Genomic DNA, 23,090 nt, shown 5'->3' on the forward strand with positions numbered 1-23,090 from the left:
AATAATGTGTTGTTCTAGGACTTCTAGTATTAAAAGTAAATATAAATTTACTCTGCTTATTAAACATTTACATTATTCTAGGACTTTTCCTTTAAATTACGATAGCACACACACACACAAAAATTATCTAATCATTGGCAGATAAATACAAAGATCGTTTACAGCATAATCGCGTTCTGATAAGTTTGACCCTCTCTAGTCTTCGTAGAAGGTGGCCAAGGTTTCCGCTACCAGCGTCCCTCAGGCACCGCGGAAACGAAAACGCATCAGGCTCCGCCCCACGGTCGGACTGAGCCAATCGGGACACAGCCCGGGTTGAACGCGTGCCGGGTGTCATGGCGGCCTGCAGACGCTGCTGCTCGTGCCTCCGGCTCCGGCCGCTGAGTGATGGCCCCTTCCGTCTGCCAGGGCGGAATCGGGCACTCAACCAGTTGCAAGTGCGAGCACTGTGGGGCAGCGCAGGGTCTCGAGCTGTGGCTGTGGACTTAGGCACCAGGTAGGGAGTGGCGTGCGTTTCTTGGATTGTCATGGGCGTCCTGTCCAGCCAGCCTGAGTGTATTCATCTCCAAGGGAAGGAACCCGGTCTCCCAGGTCTATTTAATCTCTCTTTACCCTAAACCTGAATTCCAAATTTCCCTTTCCGGATTTGAGCGTGTCTCCTCAGACCCTCCTTCCCGCACTATCTAGTGTCCTTCGCTTTTCGAACCTTCCTGTTGCTGTGTGCCAGGCTTCTTTGCTGCGTCCGATTCTGTCCGTCCACCTGACTTCCGAACTCTTTACTTTCGGGGACCACTGGGCTCTTAAGTGGGAAACATTCAACCTCGGGATAACGAGTTGACGTGGATGTATCACATCATCCAATCTAATTGATTGCCTAAAGTGTGGCCACTATGACCCTGGGTTAGGAGGTAAAGGAAACGTCAGTTTTTTTCAACGCCGGTTATATGATCCTCGCAATCTTTTTAAACCTGTAGTAAAGGTACTATTACCCTCATGTTACAGTGAAGACTACAGAGGCTCAAAAAAAGGTTAGATAACTTTCTAAAGTCAATTAAAAAGTTAGTATATGGGACTAGGTGGTTTTTGAATTTATGATTCTTGTTTACAAAGCCCGTACTTTTTTTTACGAAACCGTTAAAGAAAAAAAAAAACTTATGCTTTAATCGTTTTTAGAATAAGTGGAATTGCTAATGCAAACCTCATATATCCAAATTTTTTATGTGTATTTTGAAAAAATTTTGACCCCAGTTCATACAAAAAGGAAAAAAAAAAAAAGCTGGTTTTGAATCCAGGTCTTCCACCCTAACGTTGGATAAGTAATTGATGTTGAACAAGTTACTTCACTATTTTCGTGTGCATAACGTGAAGACTGGATCCATGAAGGGTCTGCAAACTTTTTCTATAAAGGACCAGATAATATACATATTAAGCTTTTTGGGGTACACACTGTATGTGTTTTCAAACGCTTTAAAATTTTTTTTTTTAATGGCCGGACACGGTGTCTCACACCTGTCTGTAATCCCAGCACTTTGGGAGGCTGAGGCAGGTGGATCACCTGAGGTCAGGAGTTCAAGTCCAGCCTGGCCAATATGGTGAAACCCCGTCTTTACTACAACTACAAAAATTAGCTGGGCATGGTGGCAGGCACCTGTAATCCTAGCTACTTGGGCAGCTGAGGCAGGAGAATCGCTTGATTTCAGGAGGCAGAGGTTGCAGTGAGCCAAGATTGTGCCATTGCACTGCAGCCTGGGTGACAAAAGTGAAACTGTGTCTCAAAAAAAAAAGAAAAAAGAAAGAAAAGAAATATATATTTTTAAAAAAAAAACATTTGTAGTTGAAGAGGTCTACAGAAAAAAGCCATTAGCTGTAGTTTGGTCGCCCCTAGACTAGGTTATCTCTAAAGCTCAATCCACTCCCAGCATTCATTAATTCTGATTTTTTAGGAAAGAGGGCATCTCTTCCATTCTTCAAGGACTGCACATTCTTTGATGAAATGCCAGAACATTGCATTCAACAGTCACCTACTGTGAGATAGTCACTAGATACTTAAAACAAGATGTAGCTCCTACTCCATGTTTTCCATAAATAATCTACTTTGACTCTTTCATTTATTAATCAACCTGTACCTCTTTTATAGATAGTTCTTTTTAAACCCATGTCATGTGTTGAAATAACTAGATTCATAAATAGCATACCTGCTGAATAAATTCTTTCATTTTTGTCTTGTTTGCCATTGGCAATATTTATTGAATGACTACTATGTACTGGGCACATTATATTTGTTACTATATATGTTTTTTACTACATTCCAGAATATTATATAATTTTGTAGGTGTGTTTCAAATAGTATATTTAATGCTCACAGTAACCTTTGAGGCAGGTGTTTAATTTTCATTTCAATAAGCTTTTACTGAGAATCTACTATGCATCAAATCACTGAGTATACCACTGTGGGCAAAATGCTAAGACAGTAGCCCCATTAGTAGATTAGAACTGTAGCTTTCATAGCTCTTCTTCCCTGTGTTTTGGGCCTGCATTGATCAAGTTAAAGATCCTCCACTTCCCTTCACAGAAATAACTTAGGTATTCAGAATTCACATTGGTAGATGGAATGCCAGTTCCCTTGTACGTTTTGAGGAGTACTGGTAGTATCTTAATCAGGGTTAAAGAAAATTTCAAGATGCCAAATTTACATTTGCCACATGAAAACATTACTTAATACTGATTTCAGCTATAAGTTGTTGCAGGTCTGTGTGATACTACACAGTATGACTGGTTCTGTGTATCTCATTCCTTCCGTCTACTCCACCTATTACTCCAGCACCAGACTCCTCTTCCCATCAGTCAGAGGAGGCCCATTTTATTGTAGTCTTTCATCATTATAACATCTGTATTGAATAAGTACAAACCCAATTAGAATTTCTCAAAAATTTCCTGATGAAAAAAAAATGAAAACTAATATTTCAGAGTCAAGAATTCCATACTGCAAAATCATTGTATTTGTTAACATACATATTTTAAATGTACGTGTTTCATTCTGACTTTCAAACTTAACAAAATGAGTCTAACTGAATAGGGAAATATGCTTTTCTTTCTTTCCTTCCTTCCTCCCTCCCTCCCTCCTTCCCTCCCTTCCTCCCTCCTTCCCTCTCTTTCTTTCTTTCTTTTTCAATAGAAATAGGGTTTCTCCATGTTGGTCAGGTTGGTCTTGAACTCTTGACCTCAGGTGATCCACCCACCTCGGTCTCCCAAAGTGCTGGGATTATAGGCATGAGCCACCATGCCCGGCTCATAGTATGCTTTTCTTAACCCAGGCTTCTGGCAAAGGGATTTAACAGTTGGAAATATAAAGTGTTGTTCCTTTGTCTCTTTGGTATATGAAGGACAGAATAATCTTATTTGGGGCAGGGCATTTGGACTCTGCATGCTTGTGTTTGGTTTGTGCATTTTCAGCACCAGACTATGACAGAATGTTCCCGAAGCTAAGTTTATGTGACAGAGCCTCTTCCTCCGTATCTTCAGGGGTAACTGACTTGGTTTCATCTCAAAACACCTTTTGATGAATCTTGAGCTCTTTGACAAGTTTTGCTGGTCTGTTTCAAGACTTCAGTAACCTCTTTTTGCATTCTCTGCTGAAACTGGGGAATCAGACTAATAGTTCTGCCTATTTCATGTATGTAAGACAACTTTATTAAGATATAATTCACATGCCATACATACAGTTCATTTAAAGTGTTCAGCTTGTCCGGGCCAGTGATTCATGTCTGTAATCCTAGCACTTTAGGAGGCCAAGGCAGAAGGATTGCTTGAGTCTAGGAGTTTGAGACCAGCCTGGGTAACATAGTCATATTACCATAGATCTCATAGAGATCTCTTCTCTACAAAAAATTTAAAAATTAGTCTGGTGTGGTGGTGCACACCTGTACTCCAAGCTACTCGGGAGGCTGAGGTGGAAGGATCACTTGAGCTTGGGAGGTCAAAGCTGCAGTGAGCCGTGATGGCACCACTGCACTCCAGCCTGGGCAACAGAGTAAGACCCTATCTCAAAAAAAATAAATACAGATTAATAAAGTGTAGAGTTCAGTGAGTATTAGGATATTCAAAATTTTGCAGCCATTACCACCATCAATTTTAGAACACTTCCATCACCCTTAAAAGAAACTCATTAGTAGTAGTCACTTAGCATTTCTCCCCAGCTCAGGCAACCACTAATCTACTTTCCATCTCTGTGGATTTGCCTATTATGAACATTTTTTATGTGGAAACATAGTATTTTGTGACTACCTTCTTTCACTTAACATAATGTTGTCAGGGTTTATCCATGTTGTAACGTGTATTAGTACTTTGTTCCTTTTTATAGCTGAATAATAATCTGTTGTATGGATTATGTCACATTTAGCTTATCTATTCATCAGTTGATGGACATTTGGGTTGTTTCCATTTGGGGGCTATTATGAATAATGCTACAGTGAACATTTATAACAGGTGTCAAGTGGTACTCATTGTGATTTTGATTTGCATTTCTCTGATAGCTAATGATATTGAGCATATTTTTATGTACTTGCCATTGTATATCTTCTTTGGAGAGATGTCTGTTCAAGTTCTTTGCCAGATTTTAAAATTCTGTTGTCTTTATTGTTGAATTGTAAGCATTCTTTACATATTCTAAATATTAATACAAATCCCTTATCAGATAATATGGTTTGCAAATGTTTTTCTCCTTATCTATGTTGTTTCTTTTACTGTCTTAATAGTCTTCAAAATATGAAAGTTTTTGATTTTGATGAAATCTACCTTACCTACTTTTTTCTTCTGTCATTTATGCATTTGATGTCATATTTAAGACTTTGGCTCAAGTCTGAAGATTTGCTCCTGCGTTTTGTTTCTAAGACTGTTATTGTTTTAGCTCTTACGTTTGGGTATAGGATCTATTTTGAGTTAATTTATGAAGATTCATTCTTTTTTGCATCCAATTGTCCACTATTGTGTCAAAAGACTACTCTTTCTTCATTGAATTGAAGATTATTCTCTCCCCTCTGTTGAAAATGAAGGTCCTTGAAGGCAATATTTAGGAGTTTGTATTTTGTCGTAAAAGCACTGGGAGAAATGCTAAAGCTTTTTTTTTTTTTTTTATGGAGTCTTACTCTGTCACCCAGGCTGGAGTGCACTGGCACAATCTCAGCTCACTGTAACCTCCCCCTCCTGGGTTCAAGCAATTCTCTTGCCTCAGCCTCCCTAGTAGCTGGGATTATAGACACGTGCCACCATGCCCAGCTAATTTTGGTATTTTTAGTAGAGACGGGATTTCACCATGTTGGTCAGGCTGGTCTTGTACTCCTGACCTCAGGTGATTGGCCTGTCTCAGCCTTTCAAAGTGCTGGTATTACAGGTGTGAGACACATGTCTGGCTAAAGCATTTTTAAGTAGGGAAATAATCTTATTTGTATGTTAAAATGCTACTGTAGTCAACAAGGTGAGAGATTATAAAAGACTGTACTAAGATGGTAAATGGAGCCAGGCACAGTGGCTCACACCTGTAATTCCAACACTTTGGGAAGCCAAGGCAGGAGAATTCCTTAAAGGCTGGAGTTCAAGACCAACCTAGACAATATAGTGAGATCCCATCTATACAAAAAATAAAATTAGCCAAGTGTGATGATGCACGCCTGTAGTCCCAACCTCTTAGGAAACTGAGGTGGAGGATCACTTGAGCCTAGGTGTTCAAGGTTACAGTGAATTGTAATTGTGCCATTGCACTCCAGCCTGGGCAACAGAGTAAGACTCTGTCTCAAAAAAGGAAAAGAAAAAAGATACAAGGCAAAATGAACCCCCCCCCCAAAAAAATAGATGGTAAATGGGAATTAACATTTAGGCAAGCAGTTAACTGCTGAACCTCCAAAATACTTTCCTTTTCAGATCAATCCTTTGTCTTGGTTTCTGTATTCTGCTTTAAGCCACTCTTAAATTACCCTGTTACTTTTAATATTGATCACAGATTCTGCCCCTTTTTGTTTGTTGCTGGGGATAGTTGGTAAGAATCTTTCGTTAAAATCCTTTATTATACTAAGCTGGAATTGTACGGATAACGTAAGTCTTCTTGTATTGCATTTTTATTTTTAAATAGGAAACTGGAAATATCCTCTGGAAAGCTGGCCAGATTTGCAGATGGCTCTGCTGTAGTACAGGTAAAAAGTTCAGATTTTTAAAATTCATCTTAAAAATGGTTATGGAGACTCATACTAAATATGCAACTATAATACCATGTAACTACTTAGGATTTTGGTACTGGAAATTAATTCAAATACTACTAAAATCATTTCTAGTGTAAAAGTCATTTTAGACCATCAGAGTCCAGAGGGCTGAATGTATTAAGTGACCTTTAACATCCTTTCCAAACTTGGGCTTCTGTTTTATGCTGTTAGTAAATTCTGTTATGCTTTTCTAGAGAAAATGATTTTGGTATTTTCTTCTATAGTAATAACTGGGGGATTTTTCATTATGTGTAGCCTCATAAGAAGTAGAATATACCGTTCAGTTCATTGGATATGACTAAATTACCTGTTGGCCTTTCCTTCTTTTGATTCCATAGCTTTTGAAAAGCTCAGAGATCAAGATTGGACTGCTTACAAATAACTATTTTCATTTCATAATCATGTCATAGAATTATATAACTTTTCTTGAGTTTAATTGGAATAAGGATTCATTCAGTTTCTACTTAGATGCTAATATCTGATTTCAAAGGAACTTACCAATGTTCTTATTTATATTTAAGTCAGGTGATACTGCAGTAATGGTCACAGTGGTCAGTAAAACAAAACCTTCACCTTCCCAGTTTATGCCTTTGGTGGTAAGTATTTGCTGGTTTATCTGAACTGTAATATGGCGTAAGTAAATGTAGAATGTATAATATTTTGTCTAGTGTCTAGTGAGAGGGAAATACAAACTTGGACAGCAGAGAATTTTTTTAGTTTTTTCATACTGAGTCATTAAAAGAGTATAAACTGATTGCTTCATAAACAAATACTAGTATTAAGCATACTTTAGAATTTGGAATGTCCAGGTGCATAAGTTGACAAGAAGACTGGAAGTGTATGAGTACTTTGACATTGAATAAGCAATGAATTCATTGCCTTCATAGTTTCCCTTCAATATGACTCTGCAAGTACAGTCAGCCCTCCATATCCTCGGGTTCTGCATCCATGGATTCAACCAACCATGGATCGAAAATATTGGGGAAAAATTGCATCTATACTGACATTGTACAAACTTTTTTTTCTTATCATTCCCTACACAATATAGTATAAAAACTATTTACATAGCATTTACATTGCATTAAGGATTATATGTAATCTAGAGATGGTTTAAAGTATATGAGAGGATATATATAGGTTATAAACAAATACCATGGTGTTTTACATCAAGGATATGAGCATCCATGGATTTTGATATCCTCAAAAGGTCCTAGAACCAATTCCCCTAGGGATACCAAAAGACAACTGTATATGTTTAGTAATGAGCTCATTAGAATTTTACAGCTTCTATTGTGAAAAGCGGGGGGAGGGTACAATTACATTTAACAGAGTTGATAACAAGAAAAAGCAATGTTTGACTTGATCAGAATGAGAAACTGTGGGAAATAATGACTCTTCCACTCCGACTATTGACTAGAAGACCTTTTTTTTTCTTGGAGACGGGGTCTTGCTCTGTCACCCAAGCTAGGGTTGTTGAGTGGTGTGATCATAGGTCACTACAGCCTCAAACTCCTAGGTTCAAGAGATCCTCCCACTTCAGCCTTCTGAGTAGCTAGGACAATGGGTGCAGGCCATGTGCCCAACTAATTTTTTTTTTTAATTTTTTTTATTGCATTTTAGGTTTTGGGGTACATGTGAAGAACATGCAAGATAGTTGCATAGGTACACATGTAGCAGTGTGATTTGCTACATTCCTCCCCTTCACCTATATCTGGCATTTCTCCCCATGCTATCATTCCCCAACTCCCCACTCCCCACTGTCCCTCCCCTATTCCCCCCAACAGACCCAGTGTGTAGTGCTCCCCTCCCTGTGTCCATGTGTTCTCATTGTTCAACACCCACCTATGAGTGAGAACATGCAGTATTTCATTTTCTGTTCTTGTGTCAGTTTGCTGAGAATGATGTCCCTACAGGTTCATCCATGTCCCTACAAAGGACACGAACTCATCGTTTTGATGGCTGCGTAATATTCCATGGTGTATATGTGCCACATTTTCCCTGTCCAGTCTATCATCGATGGGCATTTGGGTTGGTTCCAGGTCTTTGCTATTGTAAACAGTGCTGCAATGAACATTCGTGTGCATGTGTCCTTATAGTAGAATGATTTATAATCCTTTGGATATATACCCAGTAATGGGATTGCTGGGTCAAATGGAATTTCTATTTCTAGGTCCTTGAGGAATCGCCACACTGTCTTTCACAATGGTTGCACTAATTTACACTCCCACCAACAGTGTAAAAGTGTTCCTATTTCTCCACATCCTCTCCAGCATCTGTTGTCTCCAGATTTTTTAATGATCGCCATTCTAACTGGCATGAGATGGTATCTCAATGTGGTTTTGATTTGCATTTCTCTACTGACCAGTGATGATGAGCATTTTTTCATATGTTTGTTGGCCTCATGTATGTCTTCTTTTGTAAAGTGTCTGTTCATATCCTTTGCCCACTTTTGAATGGGGTTGTTTTTTTTCTTGTAAATCTGTTTTAGTTCTTTGTAAATTCTGGATATCAGCCCTTTGTCAGATGGGTAAACTGCAAACATTTTTTCCCATTCTGTTGGTTGCTGATTCACTCTAATGACTGTTTCTTTTGCCCAGAAGCTGTGGAGTTTGATTAGGTCCCATTTGTCTATTTTGGCTTTTGTTGCCAATGCTTTTGGTGTTTTGGTCATGAAGTCCTTGCCTATTCCTATGTCCTGAATGGTTTTGCCTAGATTTTCTTCTAGGGGTTTTAATGGTGTTAGGGCTTATGTTTAAGTCTTTAATCCATCTGGAGTTAATTTTAGTGTAAGGTGTCAAGAAGGGGTCCAGTTTCTGCTTTCTGCACATGGCTAGCCAGTTTTCCCAACACCATTTATTAAATAGGGAATCCTTTCCCCATTCCTTGTTTTTGTCAGGTTTGTCAAAGATCGTATGGTTGTAGATATGTTGTGTTGCCTCCGAGGCCTCTGTTCTGTTCCATTGGTCTGTATCTCTGTTTTGGTACCAGTACCATGCTGTTCTGATTACTGTAGCCTTGTAGTATCGTTTGAAGTCCAGTAGTGTGATGCCTCTCGCTGTGTTCTTTTTGCTTAGAATTGACTTGACTATGTGGGCTCTCTTTTGGTTCCATATGACGTTTAAGGTAGTTTTTACCAGTTCTGTGAAGGTCCTTGGTAGCTTGATGGGGATAGCATTGAATCTGTAAATTACTTTGGGCAGTATGGCCATTTTCATGATACTGATTCTTCCTAACCATGAACATGGAATGTTTCTCCATCTGTTTGTGTCCTCTCTTATTTCCTTGAGCAGTGGTTTGTAGTTCTCCTTGAAGAGGTCCTTTACATTCCTTGTTAGTTGTATTCCTAGGTATTTATTCTCTTTGTAGCAATTGTGAATTGCAGTTTGTTCTTGATTTGGCTCTCTTTAAGTCTATTATTGGTGTATAGGAATGCTTGTGATTTTTGCACAATGATTTTGTATCCTGAGACTTTGCTGAAGTTGCTTATCAGTTTCAGGAGATTTTGGGTTGAGACGATGGGATCTTCTGGATATACAATCATATCATCTGCAAATAGAGACAATTTGGCTTCCTCCTTTCGTATTTGAATACCCTTTATTTCTTTTTCTTGCCTGATTGCTCTGGCTAGAACTTCCAGTACTATATTGAATAGGAGTGGTGAGAGAGGGCATCCTTGTCTAGTGCCAGATTTCAAAGGGAATGCTTCCAGTTTTTGCCCATTCAGTATGATATTGGCTATTGGTCTGTCATAAATGGCTTTTATTATTTTGAGATACGTTCCATCAGTACCTATTTTATTGAGGGCTTTTAGCATAAAGGGCTGTTGAATTTTGTTAAAGGCCTTCTCTGTATCAATTGGGATAATCATGTGGTTTTTGTCTTTGGTTCTGTTTATGTGGTGAATTATGTTGATAGACTTGCGTATGTTGAACCAGCCTTGCATCCCTGGGATGAATCCTACTTGATTGTGGTGGATAAGCTTTTTGATGTGCTGTTGCAATTGGCTTGCCAGTAGTTTATTGAAGATTTTTGCATCTGTGTTCATCATGGATATTGGCCTGAAGTTTTCTTTTCTTGTTGAGTCTCTGCTGGGTTTTGGTATCAGAATGATGTTGGTCTCATAAAATGATTTGGGGAGGATTCCTTCTTTTTGGATTATTTGGAATAGTTTCAGAAGGAATGGTACCAGCTCCACTTTGTGTGTCTGGTAGAATTCGGCTATGATCCCATCTAGACCTGGCTTTTTTTATGTGATAGGCTCTTAATTGCTGCCTCAACTTCAGATCTTGTTATTGGCCTATTCAGGGTTTCGACTTCTTCCTGGTTTAGGCTTGGGAGGAGGCAAGTGTCCAGGAATTTATCCATTTCTTCCAGGTTTACTAGTTTATGTGCATAGAGTTGTTTTTAATAATCTCTGATGATGGTTTGAATTTCTGTGGAATCTCTGGTGATATCCCCTTTATCGTTTTTTATTGCATCTATTTGGTTATTCTCTCTTTTCTTTTTTATTAATCTGGCTAGTGGTCTATTTTGTTGATCTTTTCGAAAAACCAGCTCCTGGATTTATTGATTTTTTGAAGGGTTTTTTGTGTCTCTATCTCCTTCAGTTCTGCTCTGGTCTTAGTTATTTCTTGTCTTCTGCTAGGTTTTGAGTTTTTTTGATCGTGCTCCTCTAGCTCTTTCAATTTTGATGATAGGGTGTCAATTTTGGATCTCTCCTTCCTTCTCATGTGGGCATTATTGCTATATATTTTCCTCTAGAGACGGCTTTAAATGTGTCCCAGAGATTCTGGTATGTTGTGTCTTCGTTCTCGTTGGTTTCGAAGAACATCATTATTTCTGCCTTCATTTCATTGTTTGTCCAGTCAACATTCAAGAGCCAGTTGTTCAGTTTCCATGAAGCTATGTGGTTCTGAGTTAGTTTCTGAATTTGGAGTTCTAACTTGATTGCACTGTGGTCTGAGAGAATGTTTGTTATGATTTCTGTTCTTTTGCATTTGCTGAGGAGTGCTTTACTTCCAATTATGTGGTCAATTTTAGAGTAGGTGTGATGTGCTGCTGAGAAGAATGTATATTCTGTGAATATGGGATGGAGAGTTCTGAAAATGTCTATTAGGTTTGCTTGTTCCAGGTCTGAGTTCAAGTCCTGAATATCCTTGTTAATTTTCTGTCTGGTTGATCTAATATTGACAATGAGGTGTTAATTTCTCCCACTATTATTGTGTGGGAGTCTAAGTCTCTTTGTAAGTCATTAAGAACTTGCCTTATGTATCTGGGTGCTCCTGTATTGGATACGTATATGTTTCGGATTGTTAGCTCTTCATGTTGCATCGATCCTTTTGCCATTATGGAATATCCTTCTTTGTGTCTTTTGATCTTTGTTGCTTTAAAGTCTATTTTATCAGAGATGATAATTGCAACTCCTGCTTTTTTTTGCTCTCCATTTGCTTGGTAAATCTTCCTCCATCCCTTTATTTTGAGCCTTTGTGTATCCTTGCATGTGAGGTGGGTTTCCTGGATACAGCACACCGATGGATTTTGGCTTTTTTATCCAATTTGCCAGTTTGTGTCTTTTGATTGGTACGTTTAGTCCATTTACATTTAGGGTTAATATTGTTATATGTGAATTTTATACTGCCATTTTGATGATAGCTGGCTGTTTTGCCCGTTAGTTGATGCAGATTCTTCATTTTGTTGATGCTCTTTACCATTTGGTATGTTTTTGGAGTGGCTGGTACTGTTTGTTCCTTTCTATGTGTAGTGCCTCTTTCAGGAGCTCTGGTAAAGCAGGCCTGGTGGCGACTAAATCTCTGAGTACTTGCTGTTCACAAAGGATTTTATTTTTCCTTCACTATGAAGCTTAGTTTAGCTGGATATGAAATTCTGGGTTGAAAGTTCTTTTCTTTGGGGATGTTGAATATTGGCCCCCACTCTCTTCTGGCTTGTAGCGTTTCTGCTGAGAGATCTGCTGTGAGTCTGATGGGCTTCCCTTTGTGGGTGACCCAACCTTTCTCTCTGGCTGCCCTTAATATTTTCTCCTTCGTTTCAACCCTGGTGAATCTGAAGATTATGTGCCTTGGGGTTGCTCTTCTTGCAGAATATCGTTGTGGTGTTCTCTGAATTTCCTGGACTTGAATATTGGCCTGCCTTGCTAGGTTGGGGAAGTTTTCCTGGATAATATCCTGAAGAGTATTTTCCAGCTGGGATTCATTCTCTTTGTCACATTCAGGTACACCTATCAAATGTAGATTAGGTCTTTTCACATAGTCCCATATTTCTTGGAGACTTTGTTCATTCCTTTTTACGCTTTTTCCTCTAATCTTGCCTTCTCATTTTATTTCATTGAGTTGATCCTCGACCTCTGATATACTTTCTTCTGCTTGGTCAATTCGGCTGTTGAAACTTGTGCAGGCTTCTCAAAGTTCTCATGTTGTGTTTTTCAGCTCCATAAATTCACTTATATTCCTCCCTAAGTTGTCCATTCTCGTTAACATTTCGACAAGTCTTTTTTCAAGGTTCTTAGTTTCTTTGCATTGGGTTAGAACATGTTCTTTTAACTCAGAAGTTTCTCATTACCCACCTTCTGAAGTCTAATTCTTTCATTTCATCACACTCATTCTCCATCCAGCCTTGTTCCCTTGCTGGTGAGGAGCTGTGATTCCTTGTAAAAGGAGAGGTGTTCTGGTTTTGGGTGTTTTCTTCCTTTTTGTGCTGGTTTCTTCCCATCTTTGTGGATTTATCCACCTGTCATCTTTGTAGTTGCCGATTTTCAGATTGGGTCTCTAAGTGCACATCCAGTTGATGATGAAGTTATTTCTGTTTCTTATTTTTCCTTCTAACAGTCTGGCCCCTCTGCTGTAGGACTGCTGAGGTCCACTCCAGGCCCTGCTTGCCTGGGGATCACCTGCAGCAGCTGCAGAACAGTAAGGGTTGCTACCAGTTTCTTCTTCCGCTATCTTTGTCCCAGAATGATGCCCGCCAAATGTCAGTCTGATCAGTCTTTTGTGAGGTAACTCTTTGGTTATACAGAGGTCAGGGAGCTGCTTGAGGAGACAGTCTGTCCTTTATAGGAGCTCAAGTGCTGAGCTGTGAGCTCCATTGTTCAGAGCTGCTGGGCAGGTATGTTTAAGTCTGCTGCAGCAGAACTCATAAACCCCCTTTTTTTCCCCAGGTGCTCTGTCCCAGGGAGTTAGGGCTTTATGAGTTTCTATTGTGCTGCTGCCTTTTTTCTAAGGGCTGTCCTGCCCAGCAAGGAGGCAGCCTAGTCACTGTCTTCCTGCAGAGGCTTTGCTGAGCTGCTGTGGGCTCTGCCCTGCTGCCTTGTGACCTTCCCTGCAGTCCTGTTTATATAGGTGTGGTTAGAAATGCCTCAGCAATGGTGGCCCACGTCTGTAATGGCAGACTCTCTGTAGTGGTGGGTTGCCTCAGCAATGACGGGCTGCCTCAGCAATGGTTGACTACCTCCATAGGGGTGGAGTGCCTGGGTAATGGCAGATGCCCCTTCCCCACAGAGCTGGACTGTCCCAGGTTCAGCTATGCTTGCCATGAAACTCACAACCCAGGGCATTTCCAATTGCTATGTTTTTTTGTGTGTGCGGTGGGGGGGGGACCCGCTGAGCCTGATCACCTGGCTCCCTGCGTCAGAGCCTTTTTTTTTTAAAGTTGAACAGTTGACTCTCTCCCAGGTGTTCCAGTAGCCTGCTGAAAAGGCACCGGGATCTGTGTGATTTCCCGTGCAGCGACCCATTGCGCTGGCTGAAACAATGGCGCTGCCCAGGAATCTCCTGGCCTGGCTCCCTGTTTCTGTCCCCTGTTTAATCAAATGAATGGGCAACTCTGCCTTCCCGGAGCTCCAATGGCCAGCTTAAAAGGGCAACCAGACCAGTGTACTTTTGTATGGAGAACTGCTGCGCTGGCCAAAATAACCGTGCTGGCGACCCGTGGGGCTCCTCCACCTGGGAATCTCCTGGTCTGTGGGCAATAAAGATCCGTCTGGAAATGCGGCATCCACTCACCCTCTGCACTTTCACTGGTAGCTGCGATCCTGAGCTGCTCCTGAACTGCCATCATCCTAATTTTTTTTGTTGTTAGAGACAAGGTCTTTCTACGTTAACCCAGGCAGGTCTGAAACTCCTGGCCTCAAGTGATCTTCCTGCCTTGGCCTCCCAAAGTGCTGGGATTACAGGCGTGTGCTACTGCACCTGAATATTTTTTTAAATTACTTTGCAGAAACATTTCTATAACTTTCCTTTCCCCAAGAGTTACAAAATGCTAAATAAATAACATTCTTTACTCTGAGTCTAGACTATGTTGTTAGCAACCTTAGGAGAATCAGCATTCATACAGTAGTTCTTATAGTATAGTTTCTTTCTGCAAAAAGAATTATATGAATTCGTTTTTATTGTTGCTTCAGGTTGACTACAGACAAAAGGCTGCTGCAGCAGGTAGAATTCCCACTAACTATCTGAGAAGAGAGATTGGTACTTCTGATAAGGAAATTCTTACAAGTCGAGTAATAGGTAAGATATTAACATAGAGGCATTCATCTCTGATATAGCTATGTTAGCATCTCTTCTTTTTCGTCTGTGTTCTAGAACATGTCTTAAGTTTTCTTTCATAGCATTAACACCACCTAAGATTATTCACTCTCTATTCTCTTACTAAAATATGGGCTCTATGAGAGAAAAAGAAATGTTGTTTCTTCACTGTTGAATCCCTAGTACCTGGTAAACTGCTTAGCACAGAAGAGGCATTCAATAAATATTTGTTGACTAAATGAGTAAATCTCTATCAAGCATATGAACTTTATAGCCCATGCCTCTACTCTGCTGAATCTATTTCCAGTACCTTTTTCATGTTCAATATAGTAATTCCTAAACTATTCAGTAGTCATCAGCTACTGAAATATGTCCATATCTTTCAAGTCTTTAACATCCCTACATATGGTGGGATCATATGTAATTTATAGCTCTTCTATCCAGAACTTGCTATTTTATGTATGTTTATATACAGACCTCGGACACAAGGTAGCAAGGAAGCATTTTCTTTTGGTCTGCTATTGGTCTGAAGTCTCTTTGCTCTGCTTACATATATAACTGATGCCTATGGAACCAGAATGGAAAGTTGCTCCCCAATCTTTTTAGTTAAAGTGCTCCTTCCATGTTTGTGTTTTATTGTTAGGGAATGGTATGCATTAATGGAAGCACTTACATTTATCTGTGTCCCTCTTAGTAAATTAGTCCGGGGTGGGGGACCTTTCTTGAAAACATACTGAACGGCTATCTATACTAGTTCAAAAGTTTTGAACTGAAAAGCAGCTCTTTCAGTACTGTGTAACATCTTTTTTTTTCTTTTGGCAGATCGTTCGATTAGACCCCTCTTCCCAGCTGGCTACTTCTATGATACACAGGTAGGTTCTGGTTTAGGTTGTTTAGTCACCAATTAGTCAAAAATTCCTTAATGAATCTCTATAATACTTCCTAGGCTAAACATTATAATGAACATAAGAATTTTTTATGATGTTATATTTTACATTAAGTTTTTGAAAAAATATAGTACTTTTCTATTTGAGTTGACACCAGAATTACGGGTAGGAGTTAGCCAACCAAGGTGTGTCAGGGAAGCATGAAAGCCCAGAGGCAGGAAAGAAATTAGTGAGTTTAAAAAGAAGGTCAGCATGACTAGAGTGATTGGGGGCCAGATCAGGCTGGGCCTTGTAGGTCATATTAGTTATAGTATAGGACAACCAATGTAACTAATTTTTATTACCTAATCTTATTGCTGGATCCTCTGAACCTATATTGTATGTTAGTACTTTTTGAATAGTATTCTCTTTTAGGATAATGACACATATACTTAAGTAACCATTTTATTCATTTGAAATAAATAAATACACTTACAATTATGCCTTTGCAAGAATATCACAGCCTCAGCCTCAGGGAAGTTTTTGTTGGTGGTGGTGGTGGTGGTGGTGGTTTTGTTTTTGAGTCAAGGCCTCTGTTGCCCAGACTGGAGTAGAGTTGGCATGATTATGGCTCATTGCAGCCTCAAACTCCTGAGCCCAAATGATCCTCCCACCTTAGCCTCCTGAGTAGCTGGGACTACAGGCACAAACCACCATACCCAGCTACATTTTTTTTGTTTTTTGTAGAGAGTATGTAAACCAGGCTGGTCTCAAGCGATCCTCCTGCCTCAGACCTCTCAAAATGCTGTTATTACAGGCATGAGCCACCACACTTGGTTAGGGAAGTTTTTTTCTTAAGTGCATGATATGGGCACATTATTGCAGTGTAAAGTTTGTTTCATCTATGCTTATAAACAAATTTTTGTGTTTTTTGTTTTGTTTTGTTTTTTGAGATGGAGTCTTCCTCCGTAGCCCAGGCTGGATTGCAATGGCGTGATCTTGACTCGCTGCAACCTCCGCCTCCCAGGTTCAAGTGATTCTCCCTGCCTTAGCCTCCCGAGTAGCTGGGATCACAGGTGCCCACCATCACACCTGGCCAATTTAGTATTTTTAGTAGAGACAGGGTTTCACCATGTTGGCCAGGCTGGTCTCGAACTCCTGACCTTGTGATCTGCCTCCCTGGCCTCCCAAATGTTGGTATTACAAGGTGTGAGCCACCGCACCGGTCCAACAGAAAATATTTTTATATGATAGAAATAGCTAACATTTACTGAATACTTGCAACATTTGAGGACTGTCGTCAATGCTTTACCTATGGCATTTCTCTAATTATCACAGGAACCCTTTGGGAAGATGCCATTATTCTTCCCATTTATTTAAAGACAGAGCCTTACCCTGTTCCCCAGGCTAGAGTGCAGTGGTGCGATCTTAGCTTACTGCAACCTCTGCCTCCTGGGTTCAGGAGATTCTCTTGCCTCAGCCTCTTGGTTAGCTGGGACTACAGGTGTGGGCCACCGCACCCGGCTAATTTTTGTCTTTTTAGTAAAGACAGGGTTTCACCATGTTGATCAAACTAAACTTAGGTGATCTGCCCACCTCAGCCTCCTGAAGTGCTGGGATTATAGGTGTGAACTACCATGACTGTCCTGTTTTTCCCTTTTAAAGATGATGAAGCTTTTGAGGTTTAAGTAATTTGTCCAATGTCAAGCATTTAGTTAAATGAAAGCAAAATTAAGATGTCCTTTTAGCCATATAATGCTCTTGTATGTTAGGCCAGGATGTTAACCTAAATGATAATCCTTCCAAATCAAACAGATTATTTTAAGTGCTTTAAATTTTTCCCTTACACCAGGTTCTGTGTAATCTGTTAGCAGTAGATGGTATTAATGAGCCTGATGTCCTAGCAATTAATGGCGGTAAGTATAAAAGTAGAGATTAAAATTTCACTGTTGATTTTTTTAAAGCAATGAAATTTTAATTTCAGTCCTATTTCTCTCTCTTTTTTTTTTTTAAGCTTCTGTAGCCCTCTCATTATCAGATATTCCTTGGAATGGACCTGTTGGTAAGTTAGGATTTAAAAATAAGAAATCATGTGTATATATATATATTTTTTTTTTTTTTTTTTTTTTTTTTTTTCGTAAAAGTGAGCATGTTATAGCAATGGCATATGGCTCTGATTTAGTACCTCTTCAGGAATTGAACTAGATGACATTCTAAGTCTCCTTTCAGATCTTTCAGACATTTTCATCTTTGTCTTGGGTTCTGTTCCTAATAGCAGTATGTGATGGTATTACAGATTATATGTCCCTAGATATTTTGACTTCTTAATTGTCTCTTTCTATTAGAGGACTTCCTTTTTTTTAAAACTGGGAAATTATCAGAGTATATACTCTTTCAGGGTAAAATTAATGTAACTTACGCTCTTATAAGTCATAATCATGCAATTTAAAAATAGCTCATTGAGTAAATAATTATCAAGTGTCCTAGGCAGACTAGGCCCTAGGAATACAATAGTAAAAGATGCATTTCTTGATTTCAGCATAAAGGAGACAGATAGTTATTTATAATCAGTGTTATTATAAAGAGAGTCAAAATGCTAAGAATGTGGTAGAGAAGAGCAGGTTTGATTTTGTGTGGTCAGGTTGTCAAAGAGGGCTCCTTGGAGTAGTCATATTGTAAGCTGAACCTTAGTAGGATCTGATGTTAAGCATTTGCCTTAGAGAGAGTACTGTCTAGACCAGGGGGCAGACATGAGCAGAATCATGGAGGTGTGGAGGGAGCAGTATATTTGAGCAGTTCACAGCGGTCCAGTGAGGCCAGAAGGTAGGGCAGGATAGGATGTTCTGTGGGTCTTAAATACCATGGTAGAAATAGGGATTTTATTCTGTGGTCACAATCAAAGATGGGATTGAAGCCATCACTAGAATAATGTCTTGAAAACTGAATTTCCATTAAATGTTTTTCAATATTCTAATACATTTTAGGGGCAGTACGAATAGGAATGATTGATGGAGAATGTGTTGTTAACCCAACAAGAAAAGAAATGTCTTCTAGTACTTTAAATCTGGTGGTTGCTGGAGCACCTAAAAGTCAGATTGGTAAGTTGTTTAAATACCCTATTTGTTCAGGATTTTACTTACAAGTTCTGGCTTCTTAAACTGAATTTAAACTCTTTGTGTGTACGTTTTGTCGGCAGCCATAAAAATTTTTGTTATGTTTTATCTGTCTTGTTTTTGTAGTGATCTTGCTTCATATCAAATGATACCTAAAATTACAGGATGTTATTATTCAGCTTTATTTAAAATATACAAAAATCTTTACCAAGATAATTTCGGTAATTATTTGTAGACTAATTATTTATAGTCTAAAAATAATTTCAATAATTATGTTTAAATGAATAAGTTATTAATCTAAATAACTCAGTTTAAAAATAGAAGTTCTAAGTCTAGTAGTAACCATTTTATTAGCTTAAATATTATAATGTAGCTACCTCATTCTCGGTCTGCTTGGTATCCTCTTGAGAAGTGACCCATTTCTACCAGGTGGAAAATTAGTAATAAAATAAAGAAATGCATTGGCCATGGGCCATTTTCACTTACTCCTTGTAACAGAAATGTCATACTTGCATGAATGAAAATCAAGTCCTTGTTCCATGGAAGGAAAATGGGCTTTAGCAATCAGAATGACCTAGATTTAAAACCTGTCTCTGCCACTATAATCATGTGATCTTGTATAAATTATTTAAGGGCTTCTATTGTTTATTTATTCTATGTGATGTTTGACATGTGGGACTTTTTGACATAGGATTTTCTGATGTGGGAACATTTTGATGAAACATAAACTATTCAGCTTTTACTGCTTTTTTTTGTACAAGTAATATGTGAAACATCTCATTTCTAGCTTCTGCTTCTGGTATGTTAGCCAGTGATGGAAGTTAAAATGAGGTTCTAGAAGATGGAAAAATCCCCACCTATTATTTGGGGTTGTGTTGTCAAACCAAATAAACAAGACTTAAGTTGGAAACTTATTTTTCGCTCAGGTAAAAGAAATTCAGAGGTGGTAAATCTACGACAGTGATAGTGGTTCCATGCCATCTTAAGAAATCTAGATTCTTTTTAGCTTTCTCCTTTGCTGTCCTCAAGATGTGGCCTCATCTTCATGCTGATGAATGGCATGAAGAGCTCTGGCCAATTCATCTGACTTAAAGGCAGGAGAAAGAAAAAAGAAGGGAATAGCAAAAAGTGAGTTGAGTGAGTCAACCTGCATTTTAAGCAACTTTCCCAGAAATCCCCACACAGCAGTTTCCATTTACATCTCACTGAGCAGAACTGCGGCACACAACCATACCCTTGACTACAAGGGAGGCAAGGAAATGATTTTTGTATTCTGCCAGAAGATGGGATTTGTACTGTGGGTAACTATCAAAAATGTAGAGACGATATTCCAAAGAATGGGGAAGCCATGAATAATAGATGACATCTACCTCATGTTCGAGCATCTCAGAGCCTTGAGCAAAGTACTGGTTTCCTGTTCATCTGCATCTGAATTTTTTGCTGAAAGTTACAGTGTTCATTTATTCTCTATTAGTAAACTGGTCTGGTTACTTTACAGGGTGGTTACGAAGATAAGAGTCAAGGTTTGCAAGTTCCCAGCATGTTACTATGTTACTGGTACCTAAGAAGCATACAGTTGGTACCTGCTATTGTTATTAAGACACAGAAATAAAGCTGCTGCTAATTAGTCATATAGCCACTATCTGCCTTAGAGTTTGAACCCTTCTAATTATAAGTAGACATTAGAGGAATGAACTAATAATCTTTTTTTTTTTTTTTTTTTTTTTTTGACACTGAGTCTCACTCTGTAGCCAGGCTGGACTGCAGTGATGTGATCTCAGCTCACTGCAACCTCTGTCTTCCAGGTTCAAGCAATTCTTCTGCCTCAGCTTCCCAAGTAGCTTGGACTTGAGGCATATGCCACCATACTCAGCTAATTTTTGTATTTTTAATAGGACAGGGTTTCACCATGTTGGCCAAGATGGTCTTGATCTAGTGATCCACCCACCTCGGCCTCCTGAAGTGCTGGGATTACAGGCGTGGGCCACCATGCTGGCCATTTTTTTTTTTTTTTTTTGAGATGCAGTCTCTCTCTGTCACCCAGGCTGGAATGCAGGGGTGTGATTATACATCACTATAGCCTCAAACTCCAGGGTTCAAGTGATTCTCTGCCCTCAGCCTCCTGAGTAGCTGGGACTATAGGCACATGTCACAACACCTGGCTGAAGGAATTGTCTTATAAAGTATTTTTAAAAAGGAATTGCATTTAAGTTTAATGAGTGAAAACAAAATTTATTTGGGTGGGTATACATTTTTCTTTATCATATTCTATTTTTAAAATTTTTTTATTATTTGTATTAGACATAGCATCTCACTATATTGCCCAGGCTAGTCTCAAACTCCTGGCCTCAAGCAGTCCTCCTGTGTTGGCCTTTCATAGCACTGGAATTACAAGCATGAGTCCCATGCCCAGCCATATATATATATATTGTTTTTTGAGTCTGGTTCTCAACTCTGTTGTCCAGACTATAGTATGAGTATAGTGGCATGATCATGACTCACTGTAGCCTCAAAACTGCTGGGCTCAAGTGATCCTCCTGCCTCAGCCTCCAGAATAGCTGAGTCTACAGGCACATCATCACAACTGAGTTTTTTATCTTCTAGTTGTTATTTTGTTTAGGAACAGGACCTTGCTGTGTTGCTCTGAGACCAGGCTGATCCTCCCACCTTGGCCTCCCAAAGTGCTGGGACAATAGGCGTGAGCCACCACACCTGGCCACATATTTTATTTTTAAAAGCAATTTATGGAGATATAATTTACAAACATTAAATGAATTTTTTTAATTCTCTTGTTTAATTCTGTGAAAGTGAGAGGATATCCTGGAAATACAGATGAGAAAAAGAATATAGCCATCTCATGTCCTGTATCAGAGGAAACTTCTTCACGCCTGGTGTAAAATATGGAAACCTTATTTTCCTTTACCCTCCCCCATTTGGAATGCAGTTTTCATTTTCTTCTACAGTTAGAACCATATCAGGCAGTGTTATAATTTTCACTTTTCTTCAACTATCAAACATAATTTAGAAAACTCAAGAGAAGCCTATTGCTCTGTATTTATTCTCTCTTTTTTATTTTTATTTTTTTTTGAGATGGAGTCTCACTCTGTTGCCCAGGCTGGAGTGTAGTGGCGCAATCTCAGCTCACTGCAACCACCACCTCCTGGATTCAAGTGATTTTCAATTCTCATGCCTCAGCCTCCTGAGTAGCTGGAGTTACAGGCATCCACCACCAACACCCTGCTAACTTTTTTAGTATTTTTAGTATAGATGAAGTTTCACCATGGAGGGGGGAGCTGGTCTCGAACTCCTCACCTCAGGTGAGCCACCATGCCCGGCCTTTGTATTTATTCTTAGTTTGCATACTGATTTTCTTTCCTAACAGTACATGATTTCTTTACTTATTTCTGTTTAGAGAACCTCCTTTAGTTATTCTTTTAGGGTAGGTTGGCTGGCAACAAATTTTCTTATTTCTTCTTCATCAGAGTCTTGATTTCCCTTTCATTCCTTAGTATTTTCACTGGGTGAGAATTCTGGGTTGACAGTTCTTTTTTTTTGTTTTTTGAGACGGAGTCTTGGTCTGTCATCAGGCTGGAGTATGGTGGTGATCTTGGCTCACTTCAACCTCCGCCTCCCAGGTTCAGGCGATTCTCCTGCCTCAGCCTCCCAAGTAGCTGGGACTACAGGCGCATACGTCCACACCCAGCTAATTTTTGTATTTTTATTAGAGATGGGGTTTCATCATGTTGGCCAGGATGGTCTCAATCTCTTGACCTGGTGGTGATCTGCCCACCTCAGCCTCCCAAAGTGCTGGGATTATAGGCGTAAGCCACCACGCCCAGCTGACAGTTTTTTCTGTCAGCACCTGAAAAATACTGTGCCACTTCCTTCTGGCCTCCATGGTTTCTGGTGGCAAATGCTGTTACTTGAATTGCTTTTCTCCTGTAGGTAAGGTGTCATTTTTCTCTGGCTGGTTTCAAGTTGTTATCTTTGGTTTTCAGAAGTCTAATTAGGGTGTTTCTTGGCTTGGCTTTTTTGGGAGTTACCCAGTTTAGAGTTTACTTTGAATCTGTACATTTGTGTCTGTCGAATTTGAGGAGTTTTCAGCATTTTTTTTTAAGATGGTATTTCACCATGTTGGTCAGGCTGGTCTTGAACTCCCGACCTCAGGTGATCTGCCCGCCTCGGCCTCCCAGAGTGCTAGGATCACAGGCATGAGCCACCACGCCCAGCCTCAACAATTATTTTTTCTAGTACTTTTTCAGCCCTGACCTCTTTCTCCTATTCTTCCATGACTCTGATAACCTAAATATTAGATCCTTTAAT

At 39.4% G+C, this 23,090-nt stretch overlaps 1 protein-coding gene across 2 annotated transcripts in view; it reads left to right on the forward strand.

Moving 5' to 3' along the window:
• Positions 1–317: 317 nt before the first annotated feature.
• PNPT1 (polyribonucleotide nucleotidyltransferase 1) overlaps positions 318–23,090 on the forward strand; it is a 60,912-nt gene continuing 38,139 nt past the window's right edge. For both annotated transcript variants that reach the window (XM_002757742.7, XM_008980683.5), the window contains exons 1-8: positions 318–496; positions 6,125–6,185; positions 6,773–6,847; positions 14,665–14,770; positions 15,611–15,660; positions 17,507–17,570; positions 17,669–17,716; positions 18,639–18,752. In XM_002757742.7, the coding sequence (XP_002757788.1) occupies positions 336–496; positions 6,125–6,185; positions 6,773–6,847; positions 14,665–14,770; positions 15,611–15,660; positions 17,507–17,570; positions 17,669–17,716; positions 18,639–18,752 (679 nt within the window). In that variant the 5' untranslated portion in view covers positions 318–335. The remainder of the gene's footprint in view (positions 497–6,124; positions 6,186–6,772; positions 6,848–14,664; positions 14,771–15,610; positions 15,661–17,506; positions 17,571–17,668; positions 17,717–18,638; positions 18,753–23,090) is intronic.

Source organism: Callithrix jacchus, chromosome 14, assembly GCF_049354715.1.
Source record: "Callithrix jacchus isolate 240 chromosome 14, calJac240_pri, whole genome shotgun sequence".
NCBI classification, from domain to species: Eukaryota; Metazoa; Chordata; class Mammalia; order Primates; family Cebidae; genus Callithrix; species Callithrix jacchus.